General features: G+C 43.8%; 2 protein-coding genes across 3 annotated transcripts in view; one reads left to right on the top strand and one right to left on the bottom strand.

The window, feature by feature from the left end:
- The window catches only part of FBXL7 (F-box and leucine rich repeat protein 7), a 465,369-nt gene extending 449,150 nt beyond the window's left edge, over window positions 1-16,219 (bottom strand). For both annotated transcript variants that reach the window (XM_086362484.1, XM_086362485.1), the window contains exon 1: window positions 16,087-16,219. In XM_086362484.1, coding sequence (XP_086218610.1) covers window positions 16,087-16,123 — 37 coding nt within the window. In that variant the 5' untranslated portion in view covers window positions 16,124-16,219. The remainder of the gene's footprint in view (window positions 1-16,086) is intronic.
- On the top strand, window positions 16,023-22,532 carry LOC147350121 (uncharacterized). Its single transcript, XM_086362487.1, has 3 exons — window positions 16,023-17,030; window positions 18,807-18,866; window positions 22,275-22,532. The coding sequence occupies exons 1-2, from the start codon at window positions 16,336-16,338 to the stop codon at window positions 18,841-18,843; spliced, it is 732 nt and encodes a 243-aa protein (XP_086218613.1). The 5' UTR covers window positions 16,023-16,335; the 3' UTR covers window positions 18,844-18,866; window positions 22,275-22,532.
- The last annotated feature ends 1,420 nt before the right edge of the window (window positions 22,533-23,952 follow it).

The following is a 23,952-nucleotide window of genomic DNA, read 5'->3' as shown; positions in this document are numbered from 1 at the left end:
CATTTCTTCTCCAGGGGATCTTCCAGACCCAGGGATCGAACCCACATCTCTTATATCTCCTGCACTGGCAGACAGGTTCTTTATCACGAGTACTACCTGGGAAGCACTCCAAAACAAAAGTCAACCAATAAAATTCCCTCCAATGAGAGATTACATCCACACCTCTGAGTCAAACACACACTCAGGTACACAAACAAAATATAACATACAGTTCCAAGTAGCCATCATGTCACAGAAACCATTTCAAGTCTTTTATTCATAGAGTACAAACACATCTATCCCAAGTTCCATCTCAGAAAGCCTGTGTGTTGAACTATTTGCTTCTTCTTCGGTTTGATTCTAACAGTGACTCTTTGTCTAAAGCTGATTCTCTAGCAGATACCATATTATTAAAAACAACAAATGGCACATTAATTTTAATTGTATTTTTAATTCTTTAAATATTTAAATACATAGCTTATATATTTTTCTCCATTTACAGAAAAACACAGATGTGCTGAATAATGGAAATTTATAGAAAAGGGTTATTTAAATATAGTCTCTAGTACATGTACAACTATATACACTGCTGCTGCTGCTAAGTCACATCTGTCGTGTCCGACTCTGTGCAACCCCACAGAGGCAGCCCACCAGGCTCCTCTGTCCCTGGGATTTTCCAGGCCAGAACACTGGAGTGGGTCGCCATTGCCTTCTCCAATGCATGAAAGTGAAAAGTGAAAGTGAAGTCACTCAGTTGTGTCCAACTCTTAGCGACCCAATGGACTGCAGCCCACCAGGCTCCTCCGTCCATGGGATTTTCCAGGCAAGAGTATTGGAGTGGGGTGCCATTGCCTTCTCTGACTATATACACACTACTGTTCAAAAATGTTTTTCTTTTTTCCTGAAATTGATTATTTCACTTCTGATTTCAGTAAGGAGGGAAGCCAGAAACAGAAGACCTACTAGAAACCATTTCAGTCAGACACATCTAAAAATTTATAGTTTCTATAATAAAAAGGAGAAAAATACAAATGCAGAGCTCCCATCATAAAGCAAATCAACATACAAATTTAAACGGATTCATAATGCTACAACCCTCTAATCCAGAGAACAGAGTCAAAGGAATGATACGCTTTCTAGATTGATTTATTTAAACTGTCATGTAAACCCAATTTCCAAAGCAGTTGAAACCAGTATTACCAAACAATATAATTTGAATAAAAAATAGATGGTAATGTCCTACTTAATACTCAGTGAAAGTAGTTAAGTCGGCAATACACTAAATTAGTGAAGCTTGGGGACTTCTCTCAGGTGATGGGAATCCGCCTGCCAATGTAGGGGACGTGGTTTCAATTCCTGGTCAGGGAAGACCCCACGTGCCCTGGAGCAACTGAGCCAGTGTGCCACAGTTACTGAGCCCTCATTCTAGGGCCTGGAAGTTGCAACTACTGACCCAGTACTTGGCAACTACTAAAGCCCACAGGTCTAGAGCCCATGCTCCAAAATAAGAAAAGCCATCACATTAGAAGCAAGCCCTTGCACCGCAGTGAAGAGGAGCCCCTGCTCGCTGAGACTAGAGAAAGCCTGAGCAAAGAAGATCCGGCACAGACAAAAATTAATACATACATACATACATACATACACTCTTTAAAAAAAATCCAAAGTTGAAATATCATCTGCATTGTTTTTAGCAACCCTAAAAAATATGTATTTCACTTTCCTTAAGCACACAAGCTAAACTATTTTCATCCACAAGAAGATGGAACCACAATGTTCAAAATAAAAGTCCAAGTCAGACTATCTTCAGAAGAAAACATGCCCAGAGATACTTTTTTTAAGAGTAAAATGTTCAAGTCTAGGAAAAGTTCACTGAAAATGTGATAGAGTTTCTAGGCTTTTTTAGACCCATAAAGATCGTAACTACAGATTCATCCTCACGGATCTGTTTAACAGAACTATATTAAAGACCTAATATGTTTGCAGGGTTATAGCCACAGCGAGTGGGCACATGGTAGGATAAGCAATAAATAAATACAAAGGAACAAGAAACAGAAAATAAAACAGCAGATCAGAGGATAATGAATGTAAAGTGAAGCAATTGAAGACCAGATGAAAGAATGGATTTCTATCACAATACCAGAAACTTCAGTGACCTCTGGTATCAACTCAACCTGAAGGGCTTCTCCAGGACCTAAACACTTCCAAAGACCTCTGAACAGTGTGGTCCTTCAACAACAAAAAAAAAATGGGAACACTGAGAGAATCAGGACACCGGTGATGTTGATCATCCCCAATTTTAGAGTTGAGTCTCTGGTCCTCCCAAAACTAAAATAACTTTCTCTAAGTGTCTGGAACAGAAGTTTTCAAAGGGAAACACCTCTCAGAGCCCCAGCTGAGATTTAAGGGCTAGCAAGCACACCCGAAGGAATAATGTCATCATGTCCTGAATACTTCTAACAGTTCACTCTGCATTCTCATTAAAATGATCTTCCTACTGCAAGCCTGCTCCCGTAAGTCGTGACACAGCTCTGTGGACTGAGAAGACCAGTAGACTACAGGCTTCCTACTTCTTCTAGAACTCCAAAAGCAGTTACTAAAGGACAGGATGGATGCTTGCAAGACCCTCACTTTCATCCTTGTTGATGTTGTTCGGTTGCTAAGTTGTATCTGACTCCTTTGACCCCGTGGACTGCAGCACCCCAGGCTCCTCTGTCCTCCACTATCTCTCAGAGTTTGCTCAAACTCACGTCCATCAAGTCGGTGATGCCATCCAACCATCTCATCCTCTGTCGTCCCCTTCTCCTGCCCTCCATCCTTCCCAGCATCAGGGTCTTTTCCAATGAGTTGGCTCTTCACATCAAAGGATTACAGCTTCAGCATCAATCCTTCCAATGAATATTTAGGGTTGCTTTTGTTTAGGATTGACTGGTTTGATCACCTTGCTGACTAAGGGACTTTCCTCCTTGGGTACAAGCAATTTAAAATAACTGTCAAAAATGCCTGGTGACAATACTCTAGCATGACTCTTTTTTTCTTGTAGCAGTTTAAAAGAAGTGATATTATAATGGCAAATATACTAAATTTAGAGTTGGAATGACCCCATCCATTCTCAGTTGCATGATCAAGGCAAGTCATTTAACCTGCCAAGGGCTCAGTTTCCTCATCTATAACCTGGGGAATATGACAGAAACCGCCCCTCCTATAGTCCCTGTGAAAATAAATAAGATTGATTACTGAAATGCTTTATAGTTTCCAAAGCAATTGCATAGACATACTCATGGAGGAGTTTTCCACGGGGCCAAGCAAATAAAAATACATATTGGAATAATTCTCCTATTCATGGCTATTTCAAATGCACACTTTTGAAGCCAGAGGGAACTAAAAAATATAACTTATAAACTAGTTAGGAAGGAAGGAAAACGTGCACACCTCTTTCAGTCTACCCTTAGCTTCTGTTTGTGAGCAAGCAGCCAGCCCAGGTAAGAAGCTCTCCCAGAACTGAAATAATTAAAAGTTCCTGATGCTCTGGAGCCTAGAGGGACAGCCTCCCAGCTCTCCTTGGCGCCCGGGAGACTCTACAGAATATGCTAATTATTTTACACGCTGCCATTCTCACAGACACTAGTTTCCCTGCCAATTTGTCAGCAGATTGCTGCCTAATGAGCAGTTAATTGGTCCTTGGGAGAGCCAGGTAGAGTGGGTTGAAAGTTTCTTTCCAAAGATGTCTTTCATTTTTGCTCACCTCATCTATAAAACCATTGCTTTCACTTTTAAGGGCTACTTCCCAGTGGCTTCATGCCTTTGAAACACATAAACAAAACAAAGATCTGGAAAGATTTTGGCTGCAACTTACATGGCTCAGGCAGGAAGGGGTCAGGGGCACAGCCACGGGGACTTCAGGAGCGACTGGACCACTTGCCAGCTCTGTGCCCTGGGCAGTCAGCCCATCTCGAAGCTTCTGTGTTGGCAACTGCAAAATGGGATGATCTGTGCCCACCACCTCCCTGAATGTTGTGAACTAGAGGAGTAAGTGTGTGTAACACACTCATTCGGGGAAATAGAACCCCCTAAGTGCTTAATAATTGTTACTGTTACGGAAATGAAAAATACAATAAACTTGGCAATAGCCAAGCCTACCAGATAATCTAATAGCAATTGTTTTTGTTCCATGAGCTAAGGTACTTGTAGGGCTTCCCTGGTGGCTCAAACTGTAAAGAATCCACCTGTAATGTGAAAGTGAAAAGTTAAAGTCACTCAGTCATGTCTGACTCTTTGCAACCCTATAGACTGTACAGTTCATGGAATTCTCCAGGCCAGAATACTGGAGTGGGTAGCCTTTCCCTTCTCCAGGGGATCTTCCCAACCCAGGGACCGAACCCAGGTCTCCCTGCATTGCAGGTGGATTCTTTATCAGCTGAGCCACAAGGGAAGCCAATATAGGAGACCTGGGTTTGATCCCTGGGTTGGGAAGATCCCCCAGGGGGAGGGCATGGCAACCCACACCAGTATGCTCATTTGGAGAATCCCCATGAACAGAGGAGCCTGGTGGGCTACAGTCCTTGGGGTTGCAAAGAGTCGGACATGACTGAGCTACTAAGCACAGCACAGGCTATTTGTAAGAAAAGAGAACTGAGTTCAACAGTGATTTCGTTCTTTAGAGTAAAGGGCAATCAATGCCCTAAATCCCATCCTCTCTGAATTTCTCCTCTTCTTCCTTCTCATATATATATATTTCTTCTACTCCAGCCTCAGCCTCATACCTATTCTTCCTCCCACTAGGGTCTGAGCCACCTCTAACAACTAGACCATGTGAGACCTGGCCTTAGACTTGAACTTAACCCAGATCTCCTGTGATTTGACTGGAGGACTCCATCTGGTCAAAGGTTCAACTGCACATCCAGGGAGCCTTTTCCTGACTGCTGCGCCTGGCCAAAAAGTGGGACAGTCACTCACAGCCAGAAGGTCAATCCACAAACACAAGAAAAATTCCTGGCATTTTTGTCTAGAAATTTTGATTCCTTCCCCTGCTACTTCTTGGAAAATGAAGCAGAGGAATTTACCACAGAAAGGGGAGCAAACAACAACAACAAAAAAATGTTTTAATAACATTTCTACACATTGCTCAAGGCTTCTAAAGTTACGACGACGAGTTCGTGCAGTGTTAGCAACTGTTTTTCATTTTGTTACGGGTTTAGAAAGTAAACAGGGATTGAGAGAATGAGCACATTTAAAACACAAGCGAATAAATATCAAATAAGGATTTATGACTCCAGACACAGTAGACACTCTGTGTACTGGTGAGAACGGTGGCCATATTACTCTAGAAAATTCTGAGACAGTTCATGATCATTTGTGTCAGAAGTCTGAAAGCTGGATGTCTCTGGGGTCTGTACCAGCAGGTTTACAAAGCATCTGCCTGCCGGCTCCCGTCCTCCTTGGTGGCAGGGCACAGCTGTGGCAAGGACCTAGACTGCTCAGATGCTGCTGCATCTTCTCTGAAGCCTTCCAAGGTCCTCACTTACAAAATAATCACTTCCCATGGGATAAACCACAGCAGAGATAGAACAGGAAGATTTCCAAGAATGATTAGGGAGAAACTCCTAGTAGAAGATTTCGTTTCTCCCAAGAGTAGAAGCTACTTCCCCTCCAATGTACCTGTTTTTTTTTTTTTTTTTAATTGAAGTATAGTTGATTTGCAGTATCATTTAAGTTTCAGGTATACAGCACAGTGATTCACTGTTATATATATATATATATATATATATATATATTACCACAGATTACCATACATCTTTGCCAACAAAGGTACATCTAGTTAAGACTACAGTTTTTCCAGTAGTCATGTATGGATGTGAGAGTTTCTATAAAGAAAGCTGAGCACCAAAGAATTGATACTTTTGAACTGTGGTGTTGGAGAAGACTCTTGAGAGTCTCTTGGACAGCAAGGAGATCCAACCAGTCCATCCTAAATGAAATCAGTCCTGAATGTTCACTGGAAGGACTGATATTGAAGCTGAAACTCCAACACTTTGGCCACCTGATGCGAAGAACTAACTCATTGGAAAACACCCTGATGCTGGAAAAGATTGAAGGCAGGAGGAGAAGGGGATGACAGAAGATGAGATGGTTGGATGGCATCACCGACTCAATGGACGTGAGGAGTTTGAGTGGGCTCCGGGAGTTGGTGATGGACAGGGAGGCCTGGTGTGCTGCACTCCATGGGGTCAAAAAGAGACACAGGTTCGATCCCTGGGTCAGGAGGATCTCCTGGAGGTGGAAAGGCAACCAACCCACTCCAGGATTCTGGCCTGGAGAATCTCATGAACAGAGGGGCTTGGTGGGCTACAGTCCATGGGGTCACACAGAGTTTTGACACAACTACTGAAGCTGCTTATCACACACATACACATATATAATGTTACATATACCAGACCACCTGATCTGCCTCTTGAGAAATTTGTATGCAGGTCAGGAAGCAACAGTTAGAACTGGACTTGGAACAACAGACTGGTTCCAAATAGGAAAAGGAGTTCGTCAAGGCTGTATATTGCCACCCTGTTTATTTAACTTATATGCAGAGTACATCATGAGAAACGCTGGACTGGAAGAAACACAAGCTGGAATCAAGATTGCCGGGAGAAATATCAATAACCTCAGACATGCAGATGACACCACCCTTATGGCAGAAAGTGAAGAGGAGCTAAAAAGCCGCTTGATGAAAGTGAAAGAGGAGAGTGAAAAAGTTGGCTTAAAGCTCAACATTCAGAAAACGAAGATCATGGCATCCGGTCCCACCACTTCATGGGAAATAGATGGGGAAACAGTGGAAACAGTGTCAGACTTTATTTTTCTGGGCTCCAAAATCACTGCAGATGGTGACTGCAGCCATGAAATTAAAAGACACTTACTCCTTGGAAGGAAAGTTATGACCAACCTAGATAGCATATTCAAAAGCAGAGACATTACTTTGCCAACAAAGGTTCGTCTAGTCAAGGCTATGGTTCTTCCTGTGGTCATGTATGGATGTGAGAGTTGGACTGTGAAGAAGGCTGAGCACCAAAGAATTGATGCTTTTGAACTGTGGTGTTGGAGAAGACTCTTGAGAGTCCCTTGGACTGCAAGGAGATCCAACCAGTCCATTCTGAAGGAGATCAGCCCTGGGATTTCTTTGGAAGGAATGATGCTCAAGCTGAAACTCCAGTACTTTGGCCACCTGATGCGAAGAGTTGACTCATTAGAAAAGACTCTGATGCTGGGAGGGATTGGGGGCCGGAGGAGAAGGGGACAACGAGGATGAGATGGCTGGATGGCATCACTGACTCAATGGACGTGAGTCTGAGTGAACTCAGGGAGTTGGTGATGGACAGGGAGGCCTGGCATGCTGCGATTCATGGGGTTGCAAAGAGTCGGACATGACTGAGCGACTGATCTGATCTGATCTGATATATATACACACTGTTCTTCAGATTCTCTTCCTTTATAGGTTATTACAAAACACTGAGTTTGTTCCCTGTGCTACACAGTAGAGGTCCTTGTTGGTTATCTATTTTATATATAGTGTATGTATATACTGTTGCTGCTGTTGTTATTGCTATTTTAGGAAACATGTGCATCCTTTAGATATTTGGAGAGTTGTAGGTATTCTGCAGAGCGATCATTTACAGAGTAGCTCTAATCTTACGCCCACTTCCTACTTATCACTTACGATCATACCTAGCACAACGGAAAAGCAGGGTCCGTCAGTGAATCTGCATTTATCCTGTTGTTCTGAAATCACTGGCCTCCTAATCTAGCTTTCCAGGTTTTCACTGAACTTCATTAAAGCAAGTCTTACTCTATCTAGAGATTCAACACGGTGAATAGATGGAAAAAGAGGTCTAAATTTCTGTAACAAACCCCACCAAAAAGCTACATTCTGGGAAAGTTCAGCTGATGTGGACTTTATCACCATGTGGCAGAACTGCCCACATCACTCATGCACAGCAGACATGGTGCCAAGCAACTTGAGAACTCCTTGAGGAAGACGTGGTCTCTATGAGGCTCTAGTCAACGTGTAGCTTCCTATCAAATGTCACTAATCCAGGATGTCAATGAAAAGTCTTACAAAGGTAAGACATTTATTCCAGACATTCAGCATAAGCATAATTCAGGGGTTGCTTCAACTCCAGTAGATCTACATGTTTTAGGCTAATAATGAAAGTAACAGCAACACTATAGGTAGACTCCATAGCCATCTCTACACTGAAAACAGGACACATCATTTATCAAACCCAATTACTGCGGCAGGAGGTTACATCCCACAGAAGGCAGGGAAACAAAAGTGGTTGATTTTCTAATGAATATCTAAATATATATAAATGGACATAACACATACATATAAGAGAAAATTAACCTAGAGAAATCAAGGGTAGTACTTTCCAACAACTATAAGGATAGAAATGTATTGGAGGGAGTAGCAATATGAGTTCAAATCAAACAATAACCCTTCATCAAACATAAATGCAACCCACAGACATAGAAATCAAACTAAGACTAGCAACAGGCAAAGGAAGGTAGGCATAAATTAGGGATTTGGGATGAACAGATATATAATACTATATATAAAATAGATAAGAAACAAGGACTCACTGTATAGCACAGGGAACTATACTCAGTATTTTGTAATAACTTATAATGGAAAGATCTGAAAGAGAATATACATGAGTGTGTATATATGTGCCGCATGCTGTGCTTAGTCGCTCAGTCATGTTCACCTTTTTGCAATCCCATGGACTGTAGCCCGCCAGGCTCCTCTAACCATGGGATTCTCCAAGCAACAATACTGAAGTGGGTTGCCATGCCCTCCTCCAGGGGCTCTTCCAAACCCGGGGATCAAATCCAGGTCTCCCACATTGCAGGCAGATCCTTTACCATCTGAGCCACCAGGGAAGCCATAACTGAATCACTCTGAATGTAAACCTGAAATTAACACAACATCATCAGTTAACCACACTTCATTTAAAAGAAGAACATAACGGCACATGGGAACATTTTTCCTAGGGAACTTGGTGTAGGGTCCTACAGTAAACCCCTTTGTTGATGCAGAAATCTCTAGCACAGCATCCCTTTCTGTGAACCCCCTCCCCATGTGGACGGACTCACTCCCTCATTAGGAAGCCTGTCTCAGGTGTGCACAGCTCTAATCAGCTTTTCCTCAGACTGAGTCAAATCTACCTACCTGCTGCTGCTGCTGCTAAGTCGCTTCAGTCGTGCCCAACTCTGTGTGACCCCATAGACGGCAGCCCACCAGGCTTCCCCGTCCCTAGGATTCTCCAGGCAAGAACACTGGAGTGGGTTGCCATTTCCTTCTCCAATGCATGAAAGTGAAAAGTGAAAGTGAAGTCACTCAGTCATGTCTGACTCTTCGCAACCCCATGAACTGCAGCCTACCAGGCTCCTCCATCCATGGGATTTTCCAGGCAAGAGTACTGGAGTGGGGTGCCACTGCCTTCTCCGATCTACCTGCTAGTAACTTATATACCTTGGTCTCTAATCAGCACTCTGAAACTTAATCTTCACTGTGACCATGAGCTTTAAGGTATTAAGCTTCTAAACTTCATTTATTACCTTCTTCATAATAAAGAAAATTTATTCACTCTAGATTTTATTCATGATACTGCCACATAGTTTAATACTTTCCTAATGCCATCCTACAGGCTTCCCTGATGGCTCAGTGGTAAACAACTAGACTGCCAATGCAGGACACGTGGGCTCAATCCTTAGGTGGGGAAGATCCCTGGAGAGGAAATGGCAACCCTCTCCAGTATTCTTGCCTGGGAAATCCCATGGACAGAGGAGCGTGGCGGGCTCCAGTCCATGGGGTTGTAGAAGAGTCAGACATGACTTAGTGAATGAATAACAAAAAATGCCATCTTAAGATGCATGGTATCTAGAAAGTTCTAGTAGTCAAAAAGCCAAGCCAAGTAGTTCCAAACAGCTTCCAGAGGCACTACTAGATAAGGACTAAGGGGAAGAGTAATTATCAAGGACTCAAAACCAACCCAGAATTCATTCTATTTCAAAAGGGTAGAGGGAGCAGAGAGTTGACAGGAGATGATTCCCAAGGAGAAAGAAAAGTTAACATCTCTTCTCTCTCTCTTGTTTAAAACATGCAAAAAGATTCCCCAAATTTCCAAAAATACACTGTCAGACGAAAAATGGCATTGTTAGCTTCACTACTGCTTTGACCTGAGCCAAGTAGTGGAATCAGTATCATGTATCTTCTGATTTTCATCAGAATGAATTTATTTACTGGAAGCAAAAGACAAAGACCCGAATCTATTTAAGAATGACAGGACCTTTGGTGGGATCTTCAGGAGGGAAGTCACATATCAGTAAGTCAGACAACACTACTGATCAGAGCAAGAGGAGCATGTCCTAGGCTTCCCGTCCTCTCCCTACAAAAGCAGTCACAAAACATCTGATAGAATATAATTGTATAAAACACGTTTGCAAAGACTCTAGGCAAAAAACATACGCCCAATGGCCAAACTGACTCAGTTCCACTGTAGCTGACTATTCATAGAAGACTGATGATGTTACACTTGCATAAAAAGATGATATACACCCTCCAACATAAAGAGTAGTTCGCTTTGGTAGAACATGGTGGTCAAAAGTTAACAGTCAACACGCTTTGTGGATCTTCAGGGATCAGTCCCTCACTTCTAAGTTTCAGTCTAAATGCCAATTTCTCCATAAGGCCCACAGTGACTACTCTAATTAAAATATGCCACACCCTCATCCTCTCAACTCCCATCAAGAGTCTTCTCCAGAACCAAAGTCAAAAGCATCAATTCTTTGCTTCAATTAGGCGTCAATCTTAACCTGGCAATTTTCTCTATGCAGAGACCTTAGCCCCTTAGAACTCGTCACATGTTTTACTAAGTTACTATGTTAACTGTTCCATTTCCCCTCCTTCCCAACACACATACACACAGATAAAGATAAGATTGACAAGGATAGGATCTTTATCTAGTTACTGATGGATCCCAAGAATCAAAAGAGTTCCTGGCACATAATAGGAAATAAGAAGCCAGCATACATTGATTGAATGAATAGGTAATTGTAATGAATAAGTAATTCTGCGCTTAGATAAACCTGGCCATGAGTCCCTTTTCCACCTCCATTAGCTATAGGACCTTGGGAAAATGATGGTCTTCTCTGAACTGTGTTTCCTCATCAGTCAAATGGAGATATAGGAATGCCTGTCCCATAGAATCATGATAAGAATGACATGATTCAGTGTATATGAAGAGCTTAGGATCATGCTTGGACAAAGCAGGAGTTCAAAAAATGTCACTTGCCATCATTTTTCCAGCAGTCACGTACAGATGTAAGAGTTGGACCATAAAGAAGGCTGAGCGTCAAAGAACTGATGCTTTCGAATTGTGGTACTGGAAAAGACTCGAGAGTCCCTTGGACAGCAAGGAGATCAAACCAGTCAATCCCAAAGGAAATCAACCCTGAATATCCATTAGAAGGACTGTTGCTGAAGCTGAAGCCACCTGATGCAGAGAGTCAACTCAATGGAAAAGACCCCAATGCTTGGAAAGACTGAAGGCAAAAGGAGAAGGGGATGGCAGAGGATGAGATGGTTAGATAGCATCACCAACCCAATGGACATGAATTTGAGCCAACTCATGCTCAAATAGTGAGGAGATAGTGGAAAACAGAGGAGCCCAGTTGTGCTGCAGTCCAGGGGGTCGCAAAGAGACAGACACAGCTTACTAACTGAACAACAACAGCAGCCATCATTATTATTATTTCAAGATATGTTCCCCAAAGCGGTGAGGGACTGGTAAGGATTTATGTTCCCCGGAAACTTGCCCTCCTCACATCTGAAGAGCGCAGATCTGAGATGGTGAAAAGGGACTCGGGGCGTTGATAAAGCTACAGAGCTACCAAGGTCAAGCCCATCACAAGACCTCATCAGTGCCAATTTAAAGACACTCAGGAGTTTACAAAGGAGCTGTTAACAGTGTGAGGATGACAGACTCAGCCCCGCTGGAGCAGAATAAACATTAACAATGAAACCACCAAGTAAGTGAGGGTGAGGCTGGGAACCTTAAAAGGCAGGAAAGCAGCTTCTCTCTGGCTACTTGAAGGGAGAGATTTGTTTATTTGGTTTAACTGGAGTCAAAGCTAATGGTTCTAATGGCTCGAATCACCCCAAATTATTCTCCAGATTTCCACACATGGGCTGTAACTTAAACTTTATGAAAGAAGATAAAGAAAATCAGTCTCCCATAAAAAGAGTTTACCCGAACATACTAATCATTTAGACATTCGCTTATATTTCTAGAAAGCTGAAGATCAGAAACTGTGTGGTAACATTTTCCTGGAGCAAATTCTAAGTCTGCCTGAAGCCTGGGAATTAAATCATTAATCTGAACATTCACTAAGTCTGTAGGAAAACAAAACACCAGAAACACCCAATATTGATAAGCACATTACCTTTAATCTCAGAATTAAAAGCAGAAACTGAGTTAAGAGAGAAAGTGGGAATGAGTGAGGAAGACAGAGATGAGGGTAAAGGGGATAACAAAAGGGAGAGGAATATTTACTGATTTCAGGGCAATAATGCCATCCCTGGGGGCTCAGATGGTAAAGAATCTGCCTGCAGTCCAGGAGACTTGGGTTCAATCCCCAGGTTGGGATGATCCCCTGGAGAAGGGAATGGCTACCCACTCTAGTATTCTTGCCTGGAGAATCCCATGGACAGAGGAGCCTGGTGGCTTACAGTCCGTGGGGTTACAGAGTCAGACATAACTGAGTAACTAACACTTATCAGGCCAATCATACTCATTATAACATATCTTCCCAAAGTGGTCCATTAAAGCATTATGTGAACAAACTAAAATGAAGGACTACATGCTCAAGGGTGATTACAACAAATAATGCGCCCCCCCCCCCAAAATTTTTTTTTTCTCTTTTCACTCTATAGAATAAAGGCCTTAAGGCTTGGGGACAACTGAGAAAAGTCTGGTAGCTAAGTAGAAGCTGGAATCAAATTTCCAGACTCCCAAATCAATGCTTTGCATTCCATACAAGAACTGCCTAGAGCTCTAACATGCATGTGATAAATGACTCAGATTCTGCATTTCTGACATGCTCCCAGGTGATACTGATGCTACAGGACCTGGGATGTCACAGAACTACAAAGCCTCTCACCCACTGCACCTGCTAAGGTAAGTCTTGGGAATATGTTTTAAAATATCTTTTTAAAAGATATTTTTCTGGGAGCAGGACAAAGTGAGATTACAGATGAAATATTGAGGTTTTAAAAGTTCTAATAATTCACAGTATTTCTAAAATTTAAGGGTCATTTACATGGTGGTGTCAACTCCAGTAGTAAGCAAAATACATTTAAGTTGCAAATTTTTAATCTATACACAAACACCAACATTTTATAGTTGAGGGATCTCTCACTGAGCCATTCTATGGATATACAATCATTGATCATTTAAAATATACCACGCCTAAATTGCACCATGGACTTCCCAGATGGCTCAGCAGTAAAGAGTCGGCCTGCCAATGCAGGAGACAAGAGTTCAATCCCTGGGTCAGGAAGATTCCCCTGGAGAAGGAAATGGCAACCCACTCCAGTATTCTTGCCTGGGAAATCCCAAGGACAGAGGAACCTGGCAGGCTACAGTCTTTGGGGTCAAAGAGTCAGAAAGAACTGACTCTTAGTGACTGAGCACAGATGCAAATAGCACGATAGCTGTAAAACTGTTGATGCTCAGTCTCCTCTGATAATAGAAATACTGTGTCTAGGGATTGCTTTGACTTTCTCTAAAATTGGATGTTTCAGATAAGAAAGACGGCATTAACATACCAAGTTCGCACAGGCTTATTTGCATAGACTTTACCATCCAACAGCACAATGTAATAAAGTTGACCATACTCAATTACATATATTTTAACCTATAATACATTACATATTTTATATGTATTGTATATATTATACATATATTATAATGATATATATTAGGGGGATATTAAAGTGCAACTGGGCAGAGTGTAACAGGGGCGAAACGATTTTTAAAAAACTCTTGTTATTCTCTCTATCCCCCTTCACTCCCCTCGATCCATCTATAAGAAAAGAATCTGGATGCATTTGAAGAGAGTTGATGAACACTGAACACAGTGTGTCCCTCCAGCCAAAACTCAGTTACCTCCCAAAGCTTTCTATTGGTCCCCTTGAATCAGCTGAACTCAAGAGATTTTTTTTTCCCTATAAAAAGTCCACTGTGTATCTAAATCGGATTCCAGTAAAAATTTCACTTCAGCTGAAGTGAAAATGCAGAGGTAGCAGTTAGGAATAACAGCTGGAGAACATTAGTTTTCTGTCTCTCCTTTTCTCTCCCAAGGGTTGAAAACTCCACTGTTCAGACAGGAAGTAGTCACACACCACACACTGCACAATACGAGAACGCTGGGATGTAAGAACAAGTTGCAGAGGATTAGAAAGAGTGTGAGGGGGTTTGTTCAAGAACACAGAGCCGCAACTCTGTGTTCCTCTCCGAGTATCCGACTCCCCCGACCCCCATCACCAGTGTTCAAGTAAAGTAATGGGTACGCACCCAGAACTGACAAGCACACACTTCACTCCCTGAAAGTTTTTTAATAACTCAAGAGGAAAAAGGCTTAATCTTTCATTTTTCCACCATTTTTTAAAACATTAACTTCACGAGGTTTTGGGGGGTGGCCAAGATTCTCCAATAATCTTTTCTGGCCTAATTTCACGGTTGGCTATCTTAAAAGACCACCTTTCAACTTTCTTAAAGAAAAAAAAAAACGAAATTGTCAGGGGAAAAAAAAAATCTCTCACTTAACTGTCCGGAATAAGGAAATCTACATATATCATATATATGTGGAATTCAACACATGATGCCCTGGAAAAAGAATGATTTAAACAAAAGGTTCTTGTGGATACGGTTTTCTTAGGGTCGGTTTCTGCTGTAATTTCACAAAGCTGCTGAGAAGAAACACAGTCGCAAGCATGGGGGAGAGGCATCCACCTTCCATGGTCAGAGCTCCTCAAGTTTTGAACTGAATGATTGAAGTTTCTCTAACACCACATGCTGAATAGTCATTCTGCATTCCTAGCAGTCTGCAGGCGCGGGACCCCCGCTTCTAACCGCCGGTCCTCTGGGGACAGGCTGTAAAACCGACCCCGTCTCTTGCACTCCTCTCCAGCCAAGTTCACGAAAGACAAACCTTCCTAACTTCAGAACTGCAGGGAAATGCCTCTGCAGTATGCCTATCAGGGGCAATGCAGTTAATCAACCGGGTTCCAACACTACGGTTTTATGCACAGAGGGGGAGGAGGGGCGAGGGAGAAGCCAACCCACACATCCATCACCCTTTTAGGAGTAGGTGGAGTTTAAAGTTCCCCCAACTTCCAAGTTCCCACTTGACAGGCAATATTTCTGTGCAATTTCTAGCCTCACGTAACAGACGGTCCTTTGCCCGTCTCGAGCCCCGGGAGAGCCCAGACCAAACCCCTCCCCAACGCCCCCCACAACCCGCCACGCCTGGCCTCGCATGGCCCCTAGGTGGTCAGTTTCACGAAGCTGTCAGCTCGGGGGGGGGCAATGAGCAGAGAATGGAAACTTAACTTCTTCCAGAAGTTTTCCCTGCTACAGGAGAGTCCAAATGACTGGTGCACAAAGGCCTGGGAAAGTTTTCCCTGCGTTGTTTCTCAGAACCGTCTTCCGCCAGCTGCCAAACTCTGCCAAACTCTGCCTAAACCCCAGATGCTCCAGGGAAGGGAAGTTAAGGCACAGGCGTTCCGCCACAGGCAGAAAGGCCACGCGAGCCGTCGCACGGACAACCTGCGAAGTTGCTTAGAGAGACCCCCGCCGTGAGAAAGCACCCGCGGGGCTCCCGAGCACTCCTGCCTAAGGGGAAGGTGATGGGCCAGACAGGGTGCCCAATGTGGGTGCGCCCCGACACCACCGGGCGTGCGAGAACCTTCCTTCCCAGACGCGAAGGCAAGGGGAAAGGAGATGGGGGGGCGGGGTGGGGCGTGATCGGGAGTGTGAGGACGGACGGCCCACTCACCCTCGCTGCCGTACTGTTTGCCATTGTTCGCGCCCATCCTGCCGCCGTCATGCCCGCCGTCTCCCCGGACACTCCATAGCTGGGGCGCACCGCCTGCGCGCTCCGCCAGAGGAAAGCCCGCCCGACGGGACCGTTAGCTGCGCATACCCCACGCGCCGGGGCCGATCTCCGGCCGGGGGCGTCCCCCCGCACTCCGGTGGGCGGTGGGGTGGGCTCGGTCCCCTCCTGGCAATCCCCCGACTACGCCGGATGGGGACCCGGGGACGGCCGCCGCCCTTAGAATCCGCGTTCGGGGCCGGCGGGCGCAGCGCCGCGGAGAGCCCGCGCCCTGGGGCCGCCCAGAGGCTCGCCGCGCCGCCGCCGCCTGGTCCCCATCCGCCCGCCCCGATCCCCCCGGCGGTGGGCGCTGAGCCGAGCGGCGCGGGCGGCCGGGGCTCCCGGGTTCTGCCGCCTCCTCCGGGCGCCCCCTGCGCACCCGCGGCTTCCCCCGGGGAGGGCGCGGCGGCCACTTGTTGCGGGTGCCCCGAGCGGTCGAAAGACTCGCGGCCCGGCGCGGCTCGCCCAAGGGCCGGACTTTTGTTAGCGCCAGGCGCCTCCTCTCGCCGCCCAGCGTCAATCACAGCTGGAGCCCCGGGGAGGAAGGCCGGCCCGGAGATGCGCGGCCTTTTAAAGGGGCAGCGCGCCTTTTCGGGCTCCGGCTCCCCGCCCCAGCCCGGGCGCAGGCCCTGCGCGCCGCCCGCGAACTGCAGAGGGGAGCGAAGGAAGGCGTGCTCTTGGCTCAATTTGACTATTGTTCTTTTCCCGGCTGGGTCCCTAATGAGTAAGATGAGCTTCCGGGTGTCGCTTGAAATCCCTTGGGTCTGCCTGCAAATACGGCCTGTGTTAGGTGTGGTGGCATTCCGAATCAACACGCGTCGGAAGCTGATTCTGTCCGACAGCTCCAGGTATGCGTGCCGGCCTCCTCCTGTGGCTCCCACGTTCGGGTCTGAGGCGGGAACCGAGGAGCGAGGGAGGCAAAACTTGAAGGGGAACTTAGCAGGGAGTCAGAGCAGAGCCAAAGACATTCCTCGCCTCGGTGCGGGAGGTTTCCTGGCTCAGAACTTTTAAGAGCTTCTGAGCCAGGAAGTGTGTTCACCGCCACCGCCCCCCCACCTCCCTCCCCCCGCCACCCCCACTCCCGTTTCTATGATTTTTTTTTCCCTTGTGGTTGGTGTTACCCTTTGTTTTATACATTACAACCTCTTTTGGAAATTTCTATGGCACTTCTAGAGTCTTAAAATGGCCTTTTGGTGTTCACTCCTTTAAATGGAAAAAGGAAATTCTTCTTAATGTTTTATTCCCTTTCCATATAAATACCTAGAATTTTATAACATTGCATCTTAGTAATGACCTGGGCATTCACAGCGTAAATTACTTTCTACGGAGGCAGGCACGCAGCACAGTTTCTCTTTTAAGTGTTGGATGTTTTAAATTAAACTTACATAATGATACATATAATATATAAGCATTTATGATACCTGAATGGAGATCCAGAGTTTTCGTAATTACCTTTTTCGTACAAGACTTGCGACCTTATGCAGAAATTGTTAGTGACTTGACCTTCCATAGATTCTCTTTGGGTAATTTCCTTTCATTTAATACTATTTTCATTCTTAAAGATAAGCAAAAATATCATGTTTCCAAATTTTAAAATCTAGATTTATTGTTCCAGAGAGATCATGTTTTGAAGGAAAAATAAATTCATCTATTTTCAAGCACAGAACTAAATAATTGTACCAATCACATGTCAACTGTTCTGTTGCAGGAAGAGGGACCCTTTCCAGGGCCCGAAACTGGGCTCTTGTCTAACACTCGGAAATGAATTGTCCTGAGGAGACACATGTGCTGATGAAACAAGAGATTTTATTGGGAAAGGGCACCTGGGTGGAGAGCAGTAGGGTAAGGGAACCCAGGAGAACAGCTCTGTCACGTGGCACGCAGTCTCTGGTTTTATGGTGATGGGATTAGTTTCCGGGTTGTCTTTAGCCAATCACTGACTCAGAGTCCTTCCTGGTGGTGCACGCCTCATTTGGCCACGATGGATGCCAGAGAGAAGGATTCTGGGGGGTGATAAGACATGTGGTGTCTCCTTTTGACCTTTCCCAAACTCTTCCGGTTGGTGGTGGCTTATTAGTTCAGTGTTCCTTACCAGGACCTCCTGTCCTAAAACAACCCATGCAAATAGTTACTATGGTGCCTGGCCAGGGTGGGCGGTTTCAGTCAGTGTGCTTCCCCTAACAGTTCCAGTTCAAAGAGATCAAGAACTATATTTCATCTTTTCGTATATATAATCTAGCACATTGGCCAATAATATGTGTTTCCCATGTCTGTTGAGTTAAATTATAAACTTACATCACAGGCCCTGTATAGGAAATAAGGGTGTCAAAAATGTGAAAGAGTCAAATGGGTTTTCAGAGACTCTGCCTGAAAATATAAACTCACACTAGAAATGAATGTGTCCACATTATCTTCATCTGGAATGGGACTCTGCTCACCTGGTCCCTGTGATTTTTCATCATCTTGTAGGAACTTGCCCTGGGTCTAACCCTGGATCAGATCATTTTTGGAAACTTCATTGGCAGTTAATCCACTGTAAGCAGTGGAATGATAGATGCTTCTCTTGATATTCTGTGTTGAGTTGACAGCTTGTTATAGGCTGTTATCTCCCTCCCTCCTTTGAGGTCTACACATCAGGAAAATGCTCCCAGAAGAAACTGAAGCTCCAGCAGTTCACCTACATGGTAAGTGCCAGATGAATTCAGCTTCTCAGACCCTCTCCTCCCCATTCCTCTACTTCTCTTGAACTGGTCATTATTCAACCTAAGAGGCTCTGTCCCCGCTTTTGGTTGAATCACTTCCCAGGATCTTTATATATCAGAGCAAAGCTAACGTTGAAAAGTAAATTGTAGTGACTAACCACTTTTACCTCCTCTGAAATTAAAGTCTCTAAATACTTTTAAAGGCCTATTGCCAGCCATAGAGAGGAAGAGAGACAATCCGGTATAAAACAAAACAAAAAAAACAAAATAGAGGACTTCTCTGGTGACTCAGTGGTAAAGAGTCCGCCTGCTAATGCAGGAGACACCAATTCAATCCCTGGTCTTGGAGCATCCTACATGCCTCGGAGCAAATAAGCCCGTGTGCCACAACTATCAATGCTGTGCCCTGGAGCCCAGGAGCCGCAACTACTGAAGCCCTTAAGCCCTAGGGCCCGTGCTCCACAACAAGAGAAGCCACCGCCATGAGATGCCCTCACATCTAGAGAATAACACCCACTCATCACTTTCTTTCTAGAAAGAGAAGTCCTCCTGCTGCTGAAAATAAAGATGCATTCACATGTATAGAAAGGGTTTACATTTCAAAACTAAGATACTATATACATGTACAATTTTTAGAAAAAAATTCCTACATTTTTAGCCAGCTGCCAAACAGAAACCCCCACCTTTCAAGCTTCTTGAGAAAAAAATAGTGGGTTTTTCACCAATGGGTTCTCAATAACTAGCACAGCTCCTAACCCAGTGTACTCACTCAGTAAAATACTGCAGAAGAAATGAATGATGAACAAAGACATAAAATGATTTAAGTATTGTTCCACTTTCTCTCACTGCCTTTTCTAAGAAGCCACAATCATCAAAAATATTTAAAAATAAGGCACCCCACTCCAGCATTCTTGCCTGGAAAATCCCATGGACGGAGGAGTCTGGTGGGCTGCAGGCCATGGGGTCGCGAAGAGCCGGACATGACTCCCTTTCACTTGAAGTCTTTCACTTGAGTGACTTCCCTTTCACTTTTCACTTTCCTGCATTGGAGAAGGAAATGACAACCCACTTCAGTGTTCTTGCCTGGAGAATCCCAGGGACGGGGGAGCCTGGTGGGCTGACGTCTATGGGGTCGCACAGAGTCGGACATGACTGAAGCAACTTAACAGCAGCAACAGCAAGCATTCTGAGCTTCCCAGGTGGCTCAGTGGTAAAGAATTCACCTGCCAGTGAGGGAGACACAGGAGACACTGGTTTGATTCCTGGGTCGGGAAGATCCCCTGGAGGAAGAAATGGCAACCTGCTCCAGTATTCTTGCCTGGGAAATCCCATGGACAGAGGAGACTGGCGGGCTACAGTCTGTGGTGTTGCGAAGAGTCAGACATGTTTGAGTGACTGAACACACAAAGAAGCTTCCTAAGTCACCCCAAAACTGAATAATAATGTACCAGGCACTGTTTTCTTTGTTTTTTTGTTTTTCCCCACCCAGTACTTTTCCTCTTTGCTCTGGAAATATCGGTTCCTGTCCTTTGGGAAACTTTCACCCATATTCCAACCCTGGGCTTCCTGTGGGACTTGCCAGTTGTAGTGGTGGTGGTCAACTTCGTGGTTAAGTGGGGGTCCAGAATCAGACTGACCCAATCAGACATCCACATCCATGCACCCCTAGCAGTAAAGGGGCAGCAAGTGCCTCTCCTGCTCCTTAGGTGGTATCAGTGCAGAGTCAGGACTTTCCCTATCATCCAGGAGTCTAGGGCCCACCTCACCACAGTACAGTGTCCTTGGAAGGAAAGCTATGACAAGCCTAGTCAACTTATTGAAAGCAAAGACATCACTTTGTCAACAAAGGTCTATGTTATCAAAGCTATGGTATTTCCAATTGTCATGTATGGATGTGAGAGCTGGACCATACAGAAGGCTGAGCACCGAAGAATTGACACTTTGGAACTGTGATGCTGGAGAATATTCTTAAGAATCCTTTGGACAGCAAGGAGCTGTTCCATGTCCACTTCTAACTGTTGCTTCCTGACCTGCATACAAATTTCTCAAGAGGCAGATCAGGTGGTCTGGTATTCCCATCTCTTTCAGAATTTTCCACAGTTTATTGTGATCCACACAGTCAAAGGCTTTGGCATAGTCAGTAAAGCAGAAATAGATGTTTTCCTGGAACTCTCTTGCTTTTTTGATGATCCAGCGGATGTTGGCAGTTTGGTCTCTGGTTCCTCTGCCTTTTCTAAAACCAGCTTGAACATCTGGAAGTTCACGGTTCACATATTGCTGAAGCCTGGCTTGGAGAATTTTGAGCATTACTTTACTAGCCTGTGAGATGAGTGCAATTGTGCGGTAGTTTGAGCACTCTTTGGCATTGCCTTTCTTTGGGACTGGAATGAACACTGACCTTGTCCAGTCCTGTGGCCACTGCTGAGTTTTCCAAATTTGCTGCATATTGAGTGCACCACTCATATTTTATCATTGGAGGAAGCTAAATTGGGGTAAATGTGATCCTTTTGTCTTATTCATCGCAAATGCAAATAAAACTACAATTATTTCAACATCAAAAGTTTTAAGTTGAAAAAAGAAGTCCTTTCACCACAAGATTTCTATGTATTCTTTCTGTACTATCATTTATAACACCTCGCATTTCTTCTTCATCTGCATACGGGAGAGCCAGAACCGTAATAATCACTGATTTCTTAGTGTCAGTTGGATTTACATCTGCATCTGCTCAGCACTGAGTGGTTTAGGCAAAGAAGCCTAAAATGGTTCATACCCTAAACTCTGGCTTTGGGAATATCAGAGTTAAAAGACTCCACTGATGAAAAAAACTGGCCAATTGCTAAATTAGTAAATTGTCCAACGACGTTGACTTGATACAAAAAGAAAAACATAAAAGTAGAGAAATCTGAATTTCAATTGATATTCACATTTTTGTTTCTATTTTTCATTAGCTAACTCAGTGACCTTTGAGCTACTTTAATAAATATTGATAAATCCATAATCTGAGTAATGGGAATATATTCTTTTCTAATAGTATATTTTTAGAGTATAGAATCCAAAATCTAGCTTGATTTAAAACCCCATGTGTCCATGCACGCTAAGGCACTTCAGTTGTGTCCAATTCTTTGCAACCTTATGTACCATAGCCACCAAGCTTCACTGTCCATGGGGATTCTCCAGGCAAGAATACTGGAGTGGGTTGCCAGGCCATCCTCCAGGGGATCTTTCCATCCCAGGGATCGAACCCCTGTCTCTTGTGTATTCTGCATTGGCAGCTGGTTTCTTTACTGCTAGCGCCACCTGGGAAGCCCTTACAAAACCACAGGAGTCTGTTTTTATTGGAGGTGGAGCCCCAGAAGGGCAGGTTAATCTTCTCCATGCACTTCGCCCTAGGAACAGACAGACTGCCAGAGCCCTGTGGAGCCAGGGGGCCAGGAACCAATTAGTGCACCTCTTCCCCTCAACTGGAGTGTTGGTTGCAAGCTTGCAAAGGATCACATTATTGCTGTAAGTCTCCCTTGAAATACTGTAGAGAAAATGAATCCTCCCATGGAACCCATTTTGGGGGGAACATTCAAAGCTGCACTCCCTGAGATTAAAAAAAAAAAAGAAGAATGATCATAATAAATACCTGTCTTTAAAAGGAAGAAATGAGTTTTCTTTTAAAGTTTATTTTAAAACTTTAAATAAACTAGAGTTTATTTAAACTAGAGTTTATTCACGTTTATATTGACTTTTTCCCCCTTGTTAGCACACTAGGTTGTCTTCAGAAAACTAAATCACCTGCTCATCTTTATTTTCATATTTTAGATTATGGATGGATTTGCATATTGTTACTGCAATTGTGGTGGAAGGTGGCAACTCAGTTCTAAAATAGGCTTGTGGTTGAAATACATGTATTAACTAAAAGAGGAAATACTGTTAATTATTATGTTTATTACCAAAATATGAAGCTGCATTCTTGACAAAACAAATACTTGTTTCAGATAGAAAATCGTGGTAAAAAAAGATTATTATGGCCACCCTAGAACATTTAGTATAAGTATTTTTACTTAAACTATAATATTAGAGAAGAAAAAATGAACATGCATGAATTTTAACACTGTGCTGTTTTGAATTAAGTATTTTGCATATCTCACTTAATGTCTGTAATTAACTTAGTGCTTCTAGACTTAACTTCATCGAGAAGACTACTGAGGCTCAGAGAAGTTGAGAAAATCCTAAAATGATACACAGCAAGATTAGAACTGAGATCAGTTTTCAAGGTCTGTGATATTTCTCCCTGTTTTTCTGCCACCATGTCATGCCATCACAGGTCACCCTAGGTTTGGACCAATCCTGGCTTTCAGCAGACATGCTATGTGTTTAACTTAGAGTGAAAAATCTTTTGAAATCTGCAAAATTTAATTAGACATGCATTCATTATGCCCCTTGAATCTTCACCATAGTCATAATGACTAGTGGCTAGGTATTTTAGATAAATAATTTAGATGTTATCATCATTATAAAGTAAATAGATTGCTTAATAGAATAAGCACTTTCTATAGAACTCTTCAGTATCACAGGAATCCAAGTCTATGCCCCAACCAGTAACGCTGAAGAAGCTGAAGTTGAACGGTTCTATGAAGACCTACAAGACCTTTTAGAACTAACACCCAAAAAAGATGTCCTTTTCATTATAGGGGACTGGAATGCAAAAGTAGGAAGTCAAGAAACACCTGGAGCAACAGGCAAATTTGGCCTTGGAATACGGAATGAAGCAGGGCAAAGACTAATAGAGTTTTGCCAAGAAGATGCACTGGTCATAGCAAAGATCCTCTTCCAACACAAGAGAAGATTCTATACATGGACATCACCAGATGGTCAACACCGAAATCAGACTGATTATATTCTTTGCAGCCAAAGAGGGAGAAGCTCTATACAGTCAACAAAAACAAGACCAGGAGCTGACTGTGGCTCAGACCATGAACTCCTTATTGCCAAATTCAGACTGAAATTGAAGAAAGTAGGGAAAACCACTACACCATTCAGGTATGACCTAAATCAAATCCCTTATGATGATACAGTGGAA

Source organism: Bos grunniens, chromosome 20, assembly GCF_055505025.1.
Source record: "Bos grunniens cultivar Pamir isolate PY7600 chromosome 20, Bosgru_T2T1.0, whole genome shotgun sequence".
Taxonomy (NCBI): domain Eukaryota; kingdom Metazoa; phylum Chordata; class Mammalia; order Artiodactyla; family Bovidae; genus Bos; species Bos grunniens.
Note: the sequence above shows the minus strand (reverse complement) of the source record. Positions and strands in the feature narration are given on the sequence as shown.